Source organism: Nipponia nippon, unplaced genomic scaffold (genome assembly GCF_047370975.1).
Source record: "Nipponia nippon isolate SJK-2023a ecotype South Korea unplaced genomic scaffold, ASM4737097v1 scaffold_23, whole genome shotgun sequence".
Classification (NCBI taxonomy): Eukaryota; Metazoa; Chordata; class Aves; order Pelecaniformes; family Threskiornithidae; genus Nipponia; species Nipponia nippon.
Window position 1 is genome coordinate 6,607,795 of NW_028262340.1, and position 19,256 is coordinate 6,627,050.

The following is a 19,256-nucleotide window of genomic DNA, read 5'->3' on the forward strand; positions in this document are numbered from 1 at the left end:
GCACTGGGGAGCACTGGGCTGTAGCGCTCTGAGTGCACTGGGCTGCACTGGGATGCACTGGGCTGCAGCGCTGTGGGTGCACTGGGGCGCATCAGGCTGTACTGGGCTGCAGCGCACTGGGCTGCACTGGGCTGCACTGGGGAGCACTGGGGTGTAGCGCTCTGAGCTCACTGGACTGCACTGGGCTGCAATGCTGTGGGCGCACTGGGCTGCACTGGGGAGCACTGGGTTGTAGCGCTCCGAGCGCACTGGGCTGCACTGGGCTGCGCTGGGGGGCGCTGGTTGCCACTGGGGAGCTCTGGGAGGTGGCGCGGCGCTGGGCGGCGGTGACGGCGCTGGGCGGCGGCCCCGGGAGGCCCCGGCTCCACGGGGGGCCCGGCTGCACGGGGGGGCCCTGCCGGAGGGGGGGCCCTGCCCGGGCCCCGCCGCCCCCCCGGTGCCGCCCCCCGGTGCCGCCCCCGCCCGGGGACGCCCCGCGCCGCCGCCAGGGGTCGCTGCGGGCCCGGGGCGGGTGTCAGGGGGCGGGGCCGCGCTCGGGGGAGGGCGGAGCGGCTGCAAGGGGGCGTGGCCCCCGGGGGCGTGGCCGCCGCCGGTGGGCGTGGCCGGCGGTCGGGCGGCGGCGCGGGCGGAAGCGGCCCGGGCACAGACCGGCTCTGGCCGCCGCGCCGGCAGCTGCACCGAGGCCGCCGGCACAAAGGCCGCCATGGCCGGGTACGTGCCGGGGCAGCTCCCGGCCAACCGCAGCCAGGAGAAGGAGTTCGTCCAGGCCTACGAGGACGTGCTGGAGCGCTACAAAGGTACCGCGGGCCGGCGGGGCCCGGTGTGGGGCCTGGAGCGCGGGCGGGACCGCCCCGCGGGGGCTGAGCCGGCGCCGTCCCGGTGCCCGCGGCCGGGGCTCTGGGGGCTCCTCGGGGCTCCCGTTTGGGCGGGATGGTTGGGGTGAGCATCCCGGCGTGGGCTGCCCGCGGGCCGAGTGGCCCTGGTGTCCCCGGCGTGGGGTGCCCAAGGGATGAGTGGCCCCTGCGTGGGGTGCCCGGCGTCTGAGTGGCCCTGGTGTCCCCGGCGTGGGGTGCCCAAGGGATGAGTGTCCCTGCATCTGAGCTCTGTGGGTTCCCCAAGGGAAGAGTGGCCCTGCGTGTCCCCTGTGTGGGGTCCCTGGGGTCCTTGTGTGTCCCCTGCGCGGGGTCCTTGTGTGTCCCCTGCGTGGGGTCCTTGGTGTCCCTGCATGTCCCCTGCACAGGGTGTCAGGGGCCCTGGTGTCCCCCCGTAGGGTGCCTGGCATTCCAGCACCCCACCTTGCTGCTCAGAGCACCACGACATCCATCATCCCTCTGCCCGTACCCTGGGCTGGAGTAAGGTGCGTGGGGACCCACCGTCCCCCATCCCCGCTCCGGCTGCCCCGCTGTTCCCGTAGTCCCCCACGGCGCCGGGCTCCCCCTCCCCAAGCCGCAGCTGGGCAGGGGCGAAGGGCCGCCGCACTGCCCGGGCCGCTGTGCCGGCGGCTGTGCCGGTGTCGGTACCGGCAGTGAGTGTGCAGTTTTGATGTCGGTGGCTCATCTCTGGGAGTTGCGTGCGTTTCCATTCTTATTATTATTTTTTTTTTTTCCTCCTTGCTGCAGAGATAGACTTGTCTTGGAGCCCAGATTTCAGCCCCACAGGGCTCCTAGCGCTCTGTTTTGTAAGTTTAGCAGCCAAGCCTCTTTAAAATGCGGATGGCCGAGCCGAGAGGAGCCAGGCGCTCGCGGCGCCCGTTTCCTTTCCCTTTCTGCCTGCAGAGAAAGGGGAATAATGGGTTCCCCAGCTCCCTGATTCAGGGGGTGCCACTCAAACCTCCCAGAGGTGGGAGAAACACGCCGCCTCGCTCTGCTTTCACAGGGAGCGGGGAATAAAAGCCTCTCCGGGCGCCTTGGAAAGGCGCTGCATAATGTGACTTGGGCTCGTCCAAGTACTTGACAAACTTTTATTAATAAAAAGCCCCTTTGATGTAGTTGGGTTCAGCGTGGAGACGCGGAGGAAACGGTGCAGCGGGTGCCAGCGGCTGGCATGGAAAGAGCTGTCGTTTGCATTGGTTTTGCTTTGTTCCAAAAAAGAAAATGAAATTACAGTGCCTGTCCGTGCCGGTCCAGCTGGAGCACCACCGGCCGGCCGTGCCGCGCTGGGCCCCCCCTCGCCCGCCCCGTGCTCCGGCTGTCGGTGCCTTCGCTGAGCGGCCGGGTTCCCCCAAGAAGGAGGACTTTTTAGGTAATACCTAATTTCTACACCAGGTTATGGTGAAAAGCTTGGAAATACCCTGCTGGGTGTTGTTTGATCTTGTTTGTGGTGCCTGTTTGGTGTAGGAGAAATGAGTGTTTATACTGGATAAAAGCTTTCCTTTGCCTTTGACCCCTTCCCAGCTCCCCATCCCTCCCGGGACGTCCCACCCGTGCTGCGAGGTCTGGGTGGGAGCCTCCGGTTCGGGTCGTTGGGCTCCGAGCTGGTGGACGTGTTGTCTCTTCCCTGCTTTTCTCCATCGCAGCTCCTGTGAACAGTTTGGTTTTTCCTGTCCAGAACAAGTTTTCCACTGGCTCATCCCCTCCCCCTCTTAATCCTGCAAAAACGGAGAGTTTTCACCGAAATGTGACTTCTGGGGGCTGAGCCGCCTGGGGAGACCTGTGGGGTCGGTGTCTGGCTCGTGGTGGCCACCCTGTACCTGCTGCACCTGGGGCCAGCGCTGCTGGCGCCGGCTCGCACCGTCGGAGGGCAAGGAGGACGCTTGGCGCTGCCGAAGCCAGGAGCCATGGGGAGACTGTGCGTGCCTCCCTGCATTTCTATTAGACAGCTCCGCTCTATTTCTAATAGAAAATAGCCTAAAAACCCCAATCTGAGCAGCGGGGCCTCCACCGTCGAGCAAGCCGGGGCAGGTCTGGAGGCAGGGAGGTTGGCGGCATGGGAAGGGTCCCGGAGCCGGCGCAGTGAGCTGCAAATCCTGCCTTTTACTGCCGAGCAGGGGTTAACCAGCTGGCAGATCCCTGTGATTTCTTTCTTTATCAAAACTCCCACCGTAGGCAGAGGAGAGCTGCCTGCGCGGAGGGACCGGGGCGCCGGGTAGGTGTGCTGCATCGCTGCGGCACCGGTGCTCGCCGGGGTGCTCCCGCTCCCAGGCGTGCTGGGGGAGGAGGTTTGCATCAGTGCTGCGAGCTGGCGTGGGCGCTGCGGGGGCACGTGTCCCTGCTGCCGGCGGACCCGGTACTGGGTGCTGGGCGATGCTGTGCGTCGTTCCCGAGGGGGCTGGTTGAGCAAGGGGATGGGAATGGGGCTCAAGGGGGGGATTTGGGGGGGGCGTAGGCTCTGGTGCCACCTCACAGCGCTTGGAGTGTGGCAGAGCTGCCCTGATCATGGCTTCCTTTGGCTGCTGGCATCCTCGGGGGGCACAGCACCCTCTGGGTTGCGCTGTCCCGAACAGCGCCCGGCACCTGCAACTGGAAGGTCTCCAGCACCAAGATGTTCACCAGTCTGGCCCAGTTGAAAGCCAGCGGGCTGGTTTCCCAGGGCTGTGCTGGGGAGGTATGGCGCAGGGCGGCTTCCAGCCCCTCTTGCCTCATCGCTGGATCGTGGTGCCACAGCACATGCCGGGACGTGCAGCGCTGCTGCCGCGGGTGCCGGTGAGAATGACGGCAGCAGCGCGGGGGATGACGGCAGAGCTTTTGGGGGCCCATCTGGGTGCTGGCGCTGGTCAGAGGGGTCTGGGTAGGAAGGGAAGCCCTGGTCCGTCCTCCCACGGGCGCACGGCATGCTGAGTGGGGCTCAGCGTCTCCGTTCCCGTGGTGCGTACCTCGTATCATGTTTTGGGGGATGCTGACCCTTGCTGTCCCCCTGGGAAAGCAAGAGCCAGCACGTGGCTCCCTGCTGCCGCAGCCCCCGGGATGCCGGGCAGCGCAAGAGTGCAGGCAGCGCAAGGGTGCAGGCAGTGCTGCCGGGCTCCATTCAGAGCACCGGTCACGCTTTCCATGTTCAGAGCTCTGTAAACATTAACTAATCAATCTAGGTGAAATCCTTTCTTTTCGATAATTAACCCTTTTTGTCCTTGGGGGTAGAAACCTGGAGCTGTAGTGTCAGAGAAGCCCTTTCCCAGCCCCGGCGCCGTCTCTGCCTGCTCCATGGTGCCCGGCACGTGGCCTGGCTTGTTTGGACTGGGACAGCAGGGAATGGCTTGTCACCTTGTCCACCTAACCTGACAACCTTCCCAAGGACTGGAGGAGAGCCTGGGGCAGGCAGAAGAGATGTGGGACCCTTGTATAAATGGAGTGCATTGGACCCCTCCTCATGGGACTGGGGCCTTCCTGGTGGTGGGCAGCCATCCTGGCCATGCCCATCTGGGAAGAAACTCCTTCCCCGCCCCCGTCTTGTCTTCTGCTATAAGAAATACAACTAGAGGTGTCTGGACCCCAGCACTGGGGGCTCGGGGCTTGAGGACCCCTTGCTGCAGGTGCCGGCTTGCTGCAGCTGAGTGGCTGTGCCAGCCTGGCAGCACATGGCTGCCTGCTGACGCGGGGCCGCTGCCGCCGGGATTTCATCCCGCAAGAATAAACATCGTTCCTGGACGGCACTGAGTGGGCTGCGCGAGGCCTCCGCTGTCTGCAAGAGCGCTGACGGGACCGGCAGTGTGGCGGTGACTCCTTGCCGGGGGGAGAGGAAGCCTGTCTTCCTCTTCATCACCCAGGAGGAAGGGTGGCCGAGCGCTGCCGTCGGAGCGGAGAGTCCCTGGCTTGAGCAAGCGTGGGGGAAGCTGGGGCTTTCCACTAAAGGATTGGATAGCGCTGATTTTTTTGGGATGCGTGTGGGAGTTGCTGGCTTCCCTGGTACGGGGATGGGGACCAGAGATCGATCGAGGAGGGCTCAAGAAGGTGGCAGGAGCCTTGGGCTGCCCCCAGGGATGCCGGACCCGGGTGTCTGAGGTGGACCCTCAGCGTGCCGTGGAAGGTGCTGTTTCGCTCATGTTTATTTTGGCCAACAGAGAAATGAAATTGGTGGTTTTTCAGGTGAGAGGATCCACCCTGCCTCACCCGGCCAGCTTTCTGCTGCCTTCATGGTGGAGTCATCGCCATCCCAAGCGCCTGACAGAGCCTCCTGGGCTGGGCTCGCCTTGCCGAGAGCCTCCAGCATCCCCGGTCACAAAATCGGCAGAAGTGATTGCAATTGCCATTGTCGTCCTGGTGCCCTGCTAATGATCCAGGACTGTGGCTGAGCCCTGCTCTCAGGTCCTGGGGCTGTCGGCTGCTTCTCCTTGTTTCCATGTGCTTCTGGTCCAGAGAGAAAAGCCCCTGGGGAGGCTGGGACGGTGGGTGCCCGTGCGAGGTGGCCGCATCCACAGTACCTCCCTGGCACGGGCACCAGGACGCGGTGTGACTCCCGCCGGTGTACTGTGCCGTGCCGGAAAGCTTTGATCTTGTTTGATCTTGATCTTGTTTCAGCGGCCAGCTCGCCACCGAGCCGAGCGTTTGCAAAGGGCTCGCGCTGTTCTCTCGCTCCTCTTCTCAGCACTGCCTGCACGCGTTCCTGTCGGAGCCTTTTCCTTCCCTGCTCATGCTTCGGGGCGAGACCGGAGTCTTTGACCTCCGTCTGCTGGTTTCTGGCCAACCTCCTTTCCAGGCTCGTCTCGCTTGTGTCAGCTAAGTTTAGACTGCTCTGGACATACCGTGGCTGATGCCAGCAGCATGAAACCTCCCAGACGGAAGTAGAAAAAGAGGCTTTATTTAAATTTAAAGTGTCTTAACACCGTTGTTTGAATACCAGGGTGATGAGTCCCTTTATAAGCCATTTTTTGCCCCGTTTCTCCTGCACAGAAGGGCCGGGAGCCCTCCCCGGGGCTGTGGGCTCAGCCCGGTGGCTGCGACCGAGCTGGTTCCTGCACGGGGCAGTGTTTCGCTGCTGGCTGGAGCAGGAGGGCCGGGACAGGCGTGGGGCAGCGGGGAGGATGCACCGGGCAGTGCCGGGAAGCCGTGCGGCTCCTCCCAGGCCTCTGCTTGGCCAGGGTAGCCCTGGAAGGAAGGTTTCAGGGGGCACTTCGGGGTGAGCTGATCCCAGCCGAGGCTGAGCCGCAAGCAGCCGTATGGGTGCTGGAGAGCAGAGCCGGCGCCCGGGGTGGGATTTGTGACGGCTCAGCCTTTGGCACTGCGGCGGCTCCGGTTTGAAGGGGGTGACCGGGGCGGTGTCGGTTTGAATCCATCGCTCCTCTGGAAAGGAGCACAAATGCGTTGTCATTAATATTCCCGGGGGATGGTTTCCATGAGCAGCCTCTGATGTGCGCCCGTGATGGGGAGTGTGGGCAGGGCTGGCTGATGCCTTGTGCAGGCTCTGCTCACCCCGGGGGGCGCAGGGACCGCAGGGGACGGCATTTCCTCGGGGCTGTCCCCATCGAGGTGCGACCGCGCTCCCTGAGCTCAAATCCATCCCTTCCCCGCTCCTCTCTGCGGCTCGGCTGTACCCAGGGCGTTGCTGCCTCAGGAAACTCGGCGCTGTGCATGGATCCTGGCAACGCCAGCTGAGTTTTCCAGGGCAGATGAGGCAATCGCTGCCCGCGGGGTGAGGCGGTGCGGTGGTGGGTGCGATGGCACACCTGGGACAGGGACGGTAGCCTGCCATGAGCAGGGCCATGGTGGGAGCCCTAATTTCTGGGGCTGGTGGTGGCTGTCACCCACGATGTGCCCCCCTGCCCGGCACGGCGCTGCAGAGCCAGCCTTGGTGGGTCCGTGGGCAGGACCTACAAACCGGCTCCTGTCCGCACCCCGACTGGTTGCTCACGCCTTGCCCATCCCATCGGAGTCTGCGGGTGGGGTGGGAACCAGCGGAGCTGCTGCTGGGTGGCGGTGGGAGAGCAGGGGGTGGAGGCAGGGTGCTGGTCTCCCCGGCACAGGGAGGAGAGCGGCTTCCTGGCAGCTTTTCCCTGCTGCCGGCAGCGTGGTCCCCTGCCTGGGCGGTCCCCGTCCCGCATCCCAAGCAGCCAGGCTTGCAGCATCCCCGCTGGATGCTGACCTCAAGCTCCCCCTTCTCCTTCCAGATGCTCTTTCTCGAGGCTTTTTGGAAGCTCCACATTTGACATCTCAGCGTTGCTCTTGTCTGGGGGGGGCTGGGCCCGCTGCTGGGTTTGGGGGTGTTCAAACAGCCTCCAGCTCGGAGAGGGAAGCCACCGAGGAGGCCCCCTGCACAGCAGTGGTTGCAAAGCACAGAGGATGCTTGTGTGAATAAGCCAGGAAGTTTCGTGTTGTGAGTTTTTTGTGTGTCTGGATGGATCCCACCTGGCTCGGGGGGCAGGGAGGGGGATCCTCCAGTGTTGGCTTCCCGAGGAGATGTGTGGTGGGGCTGGGAGGCTGGGTGATCAGATGTGATGTATGTCTGGCTGTGGACATGGTTAAACAAGTCCTCGGATGTGATCTGAAACGTGTGCCCTGCCTCTGGGTCAGATAAGCCGAGTGATTCCTGGAAGGGGGAAAGCGGGGAGGGCTGTTGGGCAAGATGGTTTGGGAGATTTTGGGCAAGGAGTGGGATGCTGATCCCAGCAGGAGGGCTGGCAGGACGGGCCAGGGCTCCCTTTTGCCCTGTCAGAGCAGGCTCTGATGGTGCCGATGGGAGCCTGAATCCACCGGTACCAGCAGCGGTGAGACGAGTTGGGCTGCAATGAGCATCTTGTGTTCGTGCCCGGTCCCTGCAGCCGTGGCCTCGCAGTGCCAGGCATGCCCCTCTGTCACCCCTCCATTTATCAGCGATCTGGACCAGTGAGTTCAGAGCGGCTGGCTGGGCGCTGCCAGAGCACGGTCACGTTTTTGTGTTGTTTCCTTGTGCATGACATGCTGCATTTCCATTTTTCATTTCCTGTTGGACCCCGTTTCCCTCCGGTTGAGTCCAAGCCTGCCGGCGTGGACCGCGGGGCCGGCGCTGTGCCCGTGGGCTTGCAGCGGCTGCCTGCTCTCCCTGCCCTCCTCTGCTCAGATGAAGCATTTTTTACGAATGCCAGGGAAGCTTTGCCAGCCTCCCGCCTGTGATGGATGCTGTGTTTTGCACCTCTACAGCACCTGTGTGGGTCTTCTCCTCTCCCAGCCTCTGCTCTTGCCCACCTCGAGCTCTGCTGGGGCCCCTGTCCCCTTCCTTGAGCTCTGCCGGGACCCCTGCCTGGGTCGAGGGCAGAGTCCTGGCATGGTTGGGGCCAGAGCCAGCTCTGCCCCGTCCTGCTCCCAAGCCCTTGCTCTGCCCTTGCGGGCTCCCGACCGGCTGCCTCGCTCCCATGTGGCCGTGGAGCTGCACCTCTGCTTTGGTGCCGGTGGGACGTTTGGGCTGACTTCTGGTCACATCAAATAAGGGTGTAACTTCTGTCTTGCTTTTTATGAATCGCCATTCAGGTCCATGGTGGCCTTTCAGAAGTGCTTCTGCCAGCAGCTTATTTTTCCCTGCAGGAAACTGTATACAAGGGCGCCCGTGGCAATGAGATTCGCATTGACCTTGGGCAGTTTTGCTACAAGAGCCGTCCTGGTAAAACCGTCCAGCGGGAGTGACTCCTTTCCGCACGGAGCAGGGCCAGGCCATCTTCCCAGCCGGGCGGTCCTGCACCGCGCGGGCTGCCGGCAGCTGCCCTGCCAGCTAATTAGCATGAATTAGCAGCCCCTGCACCACCTCCCTGGTTGGAGCACCAGTTGATAAGAGGATCGCTATGAGTGATGCTGGGGACAGCTGGTGTGGCCGTGGCCATCGCTGTGTCCCCGCTGGGGGCTCGCTGGAGCAGTGACGGTGCAGCCCTGCCGGCAAGGCTCTCCTAAAATAAATGCATCCCGCACCCCAGGCTTGCTCCCGCAGCTGCCGTGGGGCACCCGTCTGTGCCCTGGCTCTGGCAGTGTCCTTGGCGTGGTGTGAACGGCCTCTGCCCCGCTGCTGGCGATGGTGGGGAAGGGCAGCACGGTCCCCTGCTGTCCCCCCAACTCGTGTGCACTTGGGGAGCAAAACCCCCACCACGGGGCACTGCCCCAGGGCGAGGGTGGCGGGGAGAGTCATGGCGCAGGAGGGTTTATTGCAGGCGGCTCCAGACGCTGCACACGGAGACATTTCATCCTCGCCAGCTGTTTGGGATGCTTCTCGTTCTTGCTGCGGAGGGCAGTTGCCGGGCTGGGAGATGCTGGGATTCCTCAGCCGGCCGGGTGCGCGGTGGCCGTCCCGGGAGCTGGGGGCTCCCCCCCCAGCCCCGGTGCGCTGATGGAGCCAGCTGGAGCGATCCTCCCTGCTCCGGGAATTCCTGGCGTTCCCGACGGGGAGAGGGAGCCGGGATGCTTGTGGATGGGGTCTGGCGGCATCAGACCTGCCTCCCCTTAACCCCCTCGGGACGGGAGGAGGGAAGCACCCTTCTCCCCATCGCCGTGGGGTTTGGAGGGTGGGTGTTGGGCTGCCTTCGCATACCACTGACCTGCTTTGGTGTTAGATGGTGCGTTAGGGAGCGGGGCAGGAGGCAGGCACCGAACCCCTGCGAGTGTGGGGTTACCCTTATCACCCTGGGGGTACAAAGCCACGGTGGGTGCTGGGGGGAGAGCCGGGGTGCTGGGGGGGCCAGAATTTGCCTGGGGCATCCACGTCTCCCTCCTGTGCTATAATTTCGGAGCAGTTGCCTGCTTGCTGTGTCCGTGGCCATCCTGGCGGTGCCTGGTCTCTCCCCTGTGCTGGGAAGGGGAGGATGGAGATAAATAAACCGGGGACGTTGGCGGTGCTGCCTGCTCCCCCGCGCTGGGCTCTGCTCTCCCTGCCTGCGCGGGGGTGACGGAGGGGAAGGAGATGGTGTCCCCCGCGCCCCTCCGCGGGGCTGTTCCTCGCTTCCTTCTCACAGCCCCTTTGTCAGCAAGAAGCAGGGGTTTTTTTCTTATTTTTGCTTTTTTTTTTTTCTTTAGAGGAAAATTCCATTGTGCTATTTTTAGTGGTGACAACTTGGCTTCTCACAACAACTTTATTCTGTTCCCGGCTCTGCCGGCAGGCGCGGGGGGATGTCTGCAGGAGCGGCCCCGCGATGCCGGGGCTGCAGCCAGGCTGCGGTGTCCTGGCAAGCAAGGGCTGCCACCGCCTGCTGCCAACCAGTCTCCTTCGGCTCCGGCACTGTGCGTGAATCCTCAGCGAAGGCCGGCACAGCCGGGCTCTTCCACGTGGCTGCATGCCGGCGATTGGATCGGCTCCCTCTCGCCGGGATGAATGGGTGCCTGTCCCGGCTGCTGCGGACCCGTGTGTCCCCCTGGGGCTCGGGCAGCTCCCTTCGATGGTAGTGGGTCCTCCGGGTGTCACCTCCATCCCAGCCGAGCCCGGCGGTGGGTGCCGGTGGTGCAGCAATTGGATTGCAGGGGGCTGTGGGCGGCACCTCGCCACCTGCCCCCGTTTCCCCCTCCGAGCTTCCAGAGCGATTTTGGCTCCCTGGTTCCCAGGCAGACAGCTGTCGGGGGCACAAGCGGCAACTGGCCCACGGGGTTTGCTCCGCTCGTGAAGGAAAGCGATACCCCTGGTGTGCGTCTGTCCCCAGAGATGCATCCATCTGTCCACAAAGCTGCAGAGGAGCGGGGCCCTGTGCCCCCCTCCAGGGTTGCTGGGTTGTGCAAACTGGTTTTATTAACGTTTTTATGGATAACGTGGGGCATTGCCATGGGATGCTGATGGCTTTGGGAACGGATAGATCCACTCCCCTAGCACGTGGTGAAGAAGCCGGGGATTCATGTGCCGGTGCCTACGGACAAGGGGAATCTCCTCACCCTGGCGAGATGTAGGGAGCTGCCACCCCTGGCTTCTGGGGGGTGATTTGGCTCCTGCAGCACATCCTCGCTCTGGTTTCTCTTCTCTCCCTCCGGAGAAGCTCAAACGCCGTGTGGGTGTGCCAGGATGGCTCTGCCGGGAGGTGCCGGCCGTGCCAAAGCCCAGGTGGGCAGATCCTGCGCTGTGCAGTGGGTCTTGCTCAATCTGCTGGGATCTTTCTGGAGAGGCAGTGGGGCGATGCAGGGAATGCGTGATCTGCCTCCATGACAAGCATGTTTCAACACCACCGATGGTGATGATATTGTTATTTATTCTTTGATTTGATAGAAGTCCGGGGACATGCCTGGTGGACACCAGTCCTGCTGAAGGGCAGCGATGAGCGGAGCAGGCGCTCAGATCCCCTCGGATCATGCTGGGCTGGTTCCTGCTGTCAAATAGTCCTTTAAAACTAATAAATCTCCTTTTTGGCTTTGTAAGTGCCTCGCTGCCGGTGCGCGGTGAGCATGTGGCGAGTGGGGGGGGGGGCAAAGGTAGGAGGGACCTGGCCCCTTCCTGCTCCTGGGTCTCTCCTGGCCCTTTTTTCCAGCACATTATGGAAATTTTCTGGTGGCTTCTCCCACGCTGGTGGCCTGGTGTCAGAGTCACCAGGGTGGCTTTTCCCATAAGGACAGGACCCTGCGCTCTGCCACTGACTGCATTTTCCTTGTCTTCTGCCTGCCAGTCTTAAAGCCTGTTGGGTTTTTTCCTTCCCCTCCCAATTCCCTCGAACGTGCTCCTTGCTGGAAATATCCCCCAGACATTCAATCCCTGAAACCTCTGTCGTGGAGGGAGGGGTAAGGGATGCCGGGAGCCCTGATGGTGTGGGGCGCTTGTTGGTAGCGCTGGGCTCATTTGCAAAAAGGGAGGTGGCCTCGGCCATGGGAGGTTTTAATGCACTTCATCAAATAAGGAAACGTGAGGGCTGTGCCGCAGCTGGACTTGCTGGTGGCCAAAGGGTGACGGCGGTGAGGCCGGCGGGGCTGCCGAGCCGGTGACGGTGGCTGGGGGTCGTGGGTGCCCCAATGCCACCCAGCTGAGGAGCGGGATAGGCTCGGCTGGAAAATGAACTCGGAGAAGTACAAGAAGTTCCTGGATGGACTTGGCACCCTGAAAGGTATTTCTCACCCTCCGCAGTGTGGAGGTGCAGCACGGAGAGAGGCTGAGCCACTCTGGCATCGCCTCCTCTGTGGGCTCCAGCAGAGTCCGACCATCTGCCATCGATCGCTGATTGAGGCAAATCGAGTCCCCCTGGGATGCCGAGGAATCGCCGGCTTCCCATGGAGGCAGCCGGGAGGGGTGGTGCTTTCCATGGCTCTGCTTCACTTCCCTCTTTTGTCTTTTATTTGGATTTTGAACGGTGTGTCTGGGCACAAAGCGAGTGCTGGGGCAGCGGCTAAGCCAGCCCTGTAAGTAAGGCAGGGAGGCAGGGGAAGCTGCTTTGCAAATAACAACTGGAAAAGAAATTGAGCTCAAAATCCTGCTAAAGGGAATGGAGCTGGCTGCTGCTCCCGCGGGCCGGGGGCTGATCCGGCCCCGGTGAGGGTATTTTCACCTGTGTGGGTCCCACTGGCCGTGGCGTGGGTCCTGCTGGTAGTGGGTGCACGGTGGCACCTGGGTGCAGATAGGTTCTTTTTTTTTTCCTCTCCCTTCTTTCCAAAACTGCTTCCCGATGCTCTGCCGTCTGCCGCCTTGCAGGCTGTCCCCGGAGAGCCGGCTGCGACACCCGATCGTGCTGGGCCAGCCCCTGGCAGGTGGCTGGAGGCCGGCGGCCGTTGTCCCCGCTGCAGCAGGCAGCGAGCCTGGGCTGCGGGCGCAGGGGCAGCGGGAGAGCGGCTCAGTTTACCTGGCACTCCAGCTACAGCAGGAGGGGATGCTTCCCTTGCTTTTTCCCCCTTTCTTTCTTTTTTTTTTTTTTTTTTTTTTTTCTCCCCCTCCCTGCTGTCAGAGGAGCTTTTTGCTCTGGAACTCCCATCAGCCTCATCTTGCTGCAGACGGCTAGTGGGATTCGCCTGCTAGAAGGAAGGCAAAGAGGAAAGCAGACGGCACCCGGGATGCCATCACCTGTCATCTAATAATGCTCTTACCGACTTGCCCCTTTTACGGCACTGCCTCGGCATGGCTGGGCTTTACCAGCTGATCCCGCTGTATAATAAAGGTGAATCAATTCAATGTTTAACTTAGCAGGGAGCCAAGGGAGTTGTCACCAGTCGGGCTGGCAGCCTCCCCACCCTCCTGTGCCGCTGCCGGGGCTGACGCGAAGGGTTAATCCCGCAGCTCTGTGGCTGACAGCTGCCCTGAGTTATCGTGTCCGGGAGTAATATAATTCACTTTCTTATGCTGGCGTGGTGTCCGTCATAAATTTTTCCTGAGCCTCGCTGCAGCTGGCACTGAGAATCAATGTAAAAGGAGCCCGCACTCGCCGTGTGCCGTGCCGGTGGCTGGCTCCATCCCGATGCTGTGTTTGTCCCCCAGTCTGCAGCCCCTCGGCAGCCGGAGCACGGATGGGCGCTGGGCTTGGGTGCCAGTGACACCCCTCCGTGTTTTGGGGCCACTGCTAAAGCACCTGCGCTTGTGCAGGGGGGTTCGGGCCCTGTCTCCAGCTGCAGCTTGGCAAATTCCCCTCCTGCCTGCGAGAACGAGGTGCTGAGGAGCCCAGATGACATTATTAATAGCGTTTACAAGGTGACTGGCTGCAGGAGCTGATCTGGCAGCTCTCCCCTCTCCAGGTGCTGCCCAGAGCCCTGCCGGGAGCGCTGGCTGCCTGCGCTGGCTCCTGCATCCCGGCGCTCGTGGTGCTTCCTCTCTCTGCTCTTACGAGCCTGTAACGGGAACGCGAAAACACGGGTGACGAGTCCCCAAGAAACCAAATCTGCAGTTTTTGGTCTGTTTTGCTGCCTCTAGCCTGAGCGATGCTGACTTACTGGTTGTCACCAGCCGTGCTTACCACAGCCCTTTGTGGCTTTAATTCAGAAAGTGGTGCAGGCAGGGAGACGGAGGAAACTGCGGCGTGGGCAGGGAAGGGGCAGGGGATGCTTGGGGGAGGCGAGATGGCTCTTTGAGCAGGCACAACCACCCCTTTTGCACTGTTGGGGTGCTTCCCTATGCATCCAAGTGCAGAAGGGGTGCCTGCCTTTGCGAGCGGTTATGGTTAGCTCTGCCGTGCCCGCCGGCATGGAGACAGCTGTGCCGTGCCTCTTGCCGTCGTGGTTTGGCATTTGCCGTGTAGCTAAGTGTGCTCTTCAGGGCTGAAAGCAGCCCCAGCCAGCCTGCCCTTGAGCTGCGGGGCTGGACAAAGCTGGAGGAGAGGAAGGTTTTATTGCTGGAGAGGTTTCTTTTCCCCTGCCTCCCTGTCTCCCCCCATCTCTATTCATCTCCCCAGGGAGGTGGAGGCAGCAGCGGATATTGGAGCTGGAAGCATTTCATATGTAAATGCCTGTGTGTGTAAGTCCAGGCCCCTGACCCCCGGCACGGTGCCAGCATCCATCGCTGTCAGCCCCGCCGGCTCCGGGCAAAGGGCTTGGAGAGCATCCTGATCCCCTGTGCCCTCCTGGCTGTGCTGGAGCTGGGAGGCTCTGCCGGATCCCTGCCTCCGTGCAGGGACAAAGGATGCTCCTCCGGGACCGACCGTGCCCCAACAGCCGCTGCCCCGCTGGGTTTGGGGTCACCCAGCCTTTCCACGGTGTCTCCATCTCGGGTTTCCCGGAGCAGCGGCTGTCACAGCCCTGAGGTGATGAGACCCTTGGGCCTGGCTCAGGAAACTCATTTGATTACAAATTTATTGCTGGCTTAATTTTACCAGTGGCACGAGGATGGCTGGTTTCACTTTCTGAGGAGTTTGTTGTTTATTTGGCAGCCGGATAAAATCCAGCATCTTCTCGGCCTTCTCCCGTACACGCCAACTAATCTCCTGCCTTCATCTGACCTTGTTGCTGCCATGTGCAGCCCAGGGGAACCGGGCTCAGATTTTGCCTGTGGCCAGGCAGCCGTGAGTGGGTCCGTGCTTGTTCCTACCGCCTCTACAGCACGCGCGTGCCCAGCTCTGCTGGGTTTCTGATATTAAAAAAGAGGATTTTTTGAGATGTAATGTGCTGGGGGGGGATTGGAGCAGGAGGCGGGAGCAGCATCCTGCCCTGGCACGGGCAGTGGGGCTGGTGCCGGAGCGGTGCTGTGGCTCGTCCCCGTGCGCTGCCGTCGCCGTTTGCTTTCGTCCCATCATGTGATGGCTTCCCCGAGGAGCAGCCCGGGCTGGGGCTGCCCAAGGTGGCTGGGTGCGATAAGAGATCCAGGGCCGCCATCTGCCCTGGCCGCTGCGGGTGGAGGCCCCGGTGGGTTTCGGTTCCTCCGGCACATGGCTCTCCTGGCCCCTTCTCCCCATGCGTGGGGAGAAGATGCAGCCGGTTGCTCCTGGGGAAGGGTGGTTGCCTCTTTTCCGGCACGGCCACCCTGCGAGGTGTCCCCTGGGGAGCACAGCCGGCCGGGGGTACTCGTGGGCCGTGCCCTAACTGAGGATCCCTGGTGATTTACAGCTCTCCCGCCACAGCCTCGCGGTGCCAGAGATGGTTTTTGCTCCGGAAAGGTCTAACTGAGCCCTCCTAAGAGCATCCGATGGGCTTGGGCCAGGCTGGTGGGATCCAGCGGATCAGGTGCTATGCTGGTGCTTGAATGAAGCAGGCAGAGCAGTGTTAGCAACTGGATTATTTAATTTGTTTTTTAATGGGGATTAAGTTTCTCTGCAGGAGAGCAGGTCTCTAGGGAACAGAGGTTTCAGGCTCCTGCCTTCCTCTGTTTGGTTTGGGTTTTTTTTTCAATCCCAAATTCCTCTCTGCTGCTGTGTGCCAAGGCCGGCCTGGTCAGGAGCCGGTGGCAGCAGCTGGGATGAAGCATCACTTCAGAGCACGGCACAGCCATGAGCAAAGCCCTGGCTGAGCCCACGGGCGGGATTCCCAGGAGCGTTTGTGCTCCGGGCGAGCAAGTGTGGAAGGACCAGGGCTGCATCCCGGGCAGGCACAGGGTGCCGTTGGGAGGGAGCTCTGGGTGCCCTGCTCCCCAGCCCTGGCTTCCTCAGGGGGGTCGGGACCCCCTGTCTTCAATCAAAGGGTGCTGGGGCTGGCTGACGGAGCGGGCTGCCGCCCCTTCACCCACCTCCCGCACGGTGCTAATCAGGTTTCACACTGCTTAGTTTGGGACATCTAATGAGATTAGGGCTCAAGGTTGCCTGCCCGTCCTCCATTTGCAGGGGAAAATGGGAGAATCGACTTCTTCCTTCTCTTCAACCTCCATTTCTAAGATGGGGCTTTGCACATCTCCTGTCCCAAGCAGGCTGGGGGCTTGCGGGTCCCCCAGCTGCCCTCGTGTTTGCAGCGTGGTGAGGCCGGTCAAACCCCGGGTGGCTTTGTGGGGCACAGCTGGGGGGGTGAAGGCAGCCAAAGCGGGGGCCGCGGCTTCCTACCAGCAGCTTGAGCTGCGAGGTGTGCGCTTGGCCCGCACGCTTGGGCTGCGAGCTCCCCTTGCCTTTTCTCTTGCTGTTTTGTATCGCTATTGTGATATGCAGGAAACGGGGAAAGGGGGTCCGGAGCCGGGAGCTGGCGGTGAGGCCGTGCCCGGGCAGCTCGGTCGGGGGGAACCCGGCCCTGACACCCCCGTGTGCGTCGTGAGCTGCTGCGTGGAGCCTGTGCAAACACAGCGCCCAAGCATGGCCCAAACAAAGCGCAGCCAGTTCCCACTAGCCTAACGTTTTCCTATTTCTCCCGCTGCCAAGCAGCCTTTGGTTGGCGTTGGAATAACAAGCCTCTTTGCGGAGACACCGGGTCTTTTGTTAGCTGGTAGAAAAGGAGTTTTGATGCCGGCGATCCCTCCGCCCCCCGGCTTTCCTGCTCCCTAAGCCACTGCTGTGGGAAGTGCAAAGCTTGGCCTTGAGCGGCCGACAATGATCCCACTGCCGCTGCTCCGACCCGGCTCCCCACGGTCCCTCCCGGGGCTCGGCTGTGCCAGGGCGCAGCCCCACACCCCAACCGGTTGCCCCACCACAGGGTCCGGCTCCTCTGAGAGGGGCTGGGGCCTGGGACTTCATTTAGGGGATTTTTTTCAGGACTTGGGGTGTTTACTGGTGCTCAGCCCCTGTGCAGGCAGTGGGAGCGGGTGCAGAATGCGGCCAGGGCTTGGGCTGCTCTCCGGCACGGGGCTCTGCTGCTTGCCTTTGCTGGGGCTTCCATCAAATCTTGTGGTAGGGATTTTTTTGTGTGTTTTTTATTTTGTTTTGGTTTTGCATGGCTTTCTCTCCTCCGAGGTGCCGGTGGGGTGTGCTGGGAATTACGGAGCGGGTGTTTACCCAGGCACGGAGACGGTGGCTCTGGGGAGGCATGCGGCGTTGTCTCTGTGGCTGGAGGGGCAGGGAGGGACCTGGAGATGGCATCGCCTTCCTCCTCCTCCCCCGGCCTGGGAAAGGTGCCACCTCGCCAAGTCAGGACAGGCCCCTGGGAAAGCGCAGACGTGTGTGTCCTCTTGCACGTGGGTGTGCGAGCAAGCCTTCCTTCACGCCCGGAGCTGGGATGGTGTTGCTCACTCCCAAAAAGCCGGAGTGTTTTCTGCCAGGAGACCTTTGCTGTTCCTCCGCCTGTGCATCCCCATCCTCCTCGCCTCCGGCACCGGCTTCACCTCCTCCCTCTCACCCAGCAGCTCCATGTGCATCGAGAGCTGCCCTCGCTGCTTGGCCATCTGCCTCCCGACATGCAGTTTTTATCTGTGCCCCAGTACCCAGCCGCTGCCTGTCCCCATCCCCTGCTCCCTCCTGCCCACTCCTCGCAGGGTGATGCCGCCGAGTCGATGCTGGCTCAGTGGGGTTTGGTGCTTTCCCGGAGCCCGGGGTGCATGGCCGTGAATTTCATGGCATCATTTAATGAGTGAGCGTGGTACGGCTCTCTGCCAGCGTCCTCGGAGGGGTGACAAACCAGGGGAGGCTTCCGAGAAGTGGGAAGCGATGAAATAATGCCTGAACCGCTGCGTCAGCAAAAACCCAATGGCCTCAGCAGTCATCTGGGGAGGCTGCCGGGCGGGTGGATTGGTGGAGATTTTTAACACTGGGAAAGAAGCGGTGAGATCACCCTCGCCACCTCTTCAGCATGATGTGCTTGGTTTCCTGCCGAGAGGGAGGGTTAAAAAGCCCGGGCAGTATTGGAGAGCATCTGAACGAGACGTGTCTAGGATGCACGTGGTTCAGCAAAGCCACCGGCTGGGTGCGAGGATCTGCTGGGGTCCGTGTTGTGGGAGAGGGGGTCTGGGTCACTGTGGGGGACGCGTGGAGGGGGCTGCGCTGGGGGCAGCTGGGCCAGCGGTGCTGATGGCTATGGACGCCCCGGGGAAAGGTGCTGAATCTGGGGCACCAAAAAGCAAACCCCACCAAGGAAAGGAGGCTGGAGCTCCGTGCCAGTGCCCTGGGGACACCAGCTTCACGCCTGCCCGCAGAGCTGCGGGCTCCAGGCAAGTGGTTCTCCCCACTGGTGCTGCGAAGGGAAACGGTCGCCTTTTGGGTCATTTCGGAGTTTCTTGAGGCCTTGGGTCCTCCTGTTGGCTCCATCCATCCCATCTGAGTCGGTCCCGTTGGATGGCCCCGATTTGGATGTCACATTCCTGTAAACCCCATAACTGCTGGTGTGCTGGGGGATTTCCACTCCTGCCCGCGAGCAGGAGTTAATGCTGAGCTGTGCTGCTGGGGAATGATTAAGCTGTGAGCAGGTGGCGGTCCAGCTCCGCTGTTTGCTTTGCAGAATGAAAACAGGCAGGAATGATGTTTGCTTCCAGCCTTACCTCAAACCGTCTTACCTCTGCCCTCCACCTCCATCTCCCAGCAGCGAGGTGGTCCTCGGGGTCCTGTCCTGCGTCCCCCTCACCACCCCAAAGCAGTACCGGCTGCAGGGCAGCAGCTCTGCCATGGGAAGGGAAGTCTTTTTTTTTAAGATATAAGTCTTATTTTGGTGCCCAGACGTCTGCTGGAAAGGGGAAGATCTCTGCTCTTATCATCAGCGCTTCCTTTCCCTGGTTCCTCGGAGCTCAGATTTTACCGCTGATGGTGGCGGGGGGGGGTCTGAGGTTCCCCCCCCCGTGCGGCCCCCTTCCCTCTCCCCGTGCTTTGCTGTGTCCGGCCGACCTCTGGCAGTGCGGGAGTGCGGGCAGGTCCTCTGCTGAGATTTGCGGTTAAATATTCACTTGTGCTGCCCTCTCGGTGCCGATGCTGAGCCGGGGGGGGGGGGGGGGCTGGTGCAGAACAGCCCTTGAACCCTGGGCTGGATGGGGCTGCCCTGGTCGTTACAGGTGAAGCCCAGCTCAAGCTGCCCAGTTCCCTGTGCAAACACGGAGGTGATGACGGGGCGCTTGGAGCCTCAGCCCTTGCACATAGGCTTCTCCCGGGCCAAACCCCCTATTTGCACAAAACCCAGTGTTTGGGAGGTTGGTTTTTCCAGGGCCACGAGGAGCGTTGC

The 19,256-nt window shown here is 62.1% G+C and overlaps 1 protein-coding gene across 2 annotated transcripts in view; it reads left to right on the plus strand.

Annotated features, from left to right (window-relative positions):
- Positions 1-619: 619 nt before the first annotated feature.
- MACF1 (microtubule actin crosslinking factor 1) overlaps positions 620-19,256 on the plus strand; it is a 142,047-nt gene continuing 123,410 nt past the window's right edge. For both annotated transcript variants that reach the window (XM_087760700.1, XM_087760693.1), the window contains exon 1: positions 620-797. In XM_087760700.1, coding sequence (XP_087616826.1) covers positions 704-797 — 94 coding nt within the window. In that variant the 5' untranslated portion in view covers positions 620-703. The remainder of the gene's footprint in view (positions 798-19,256) is intronic.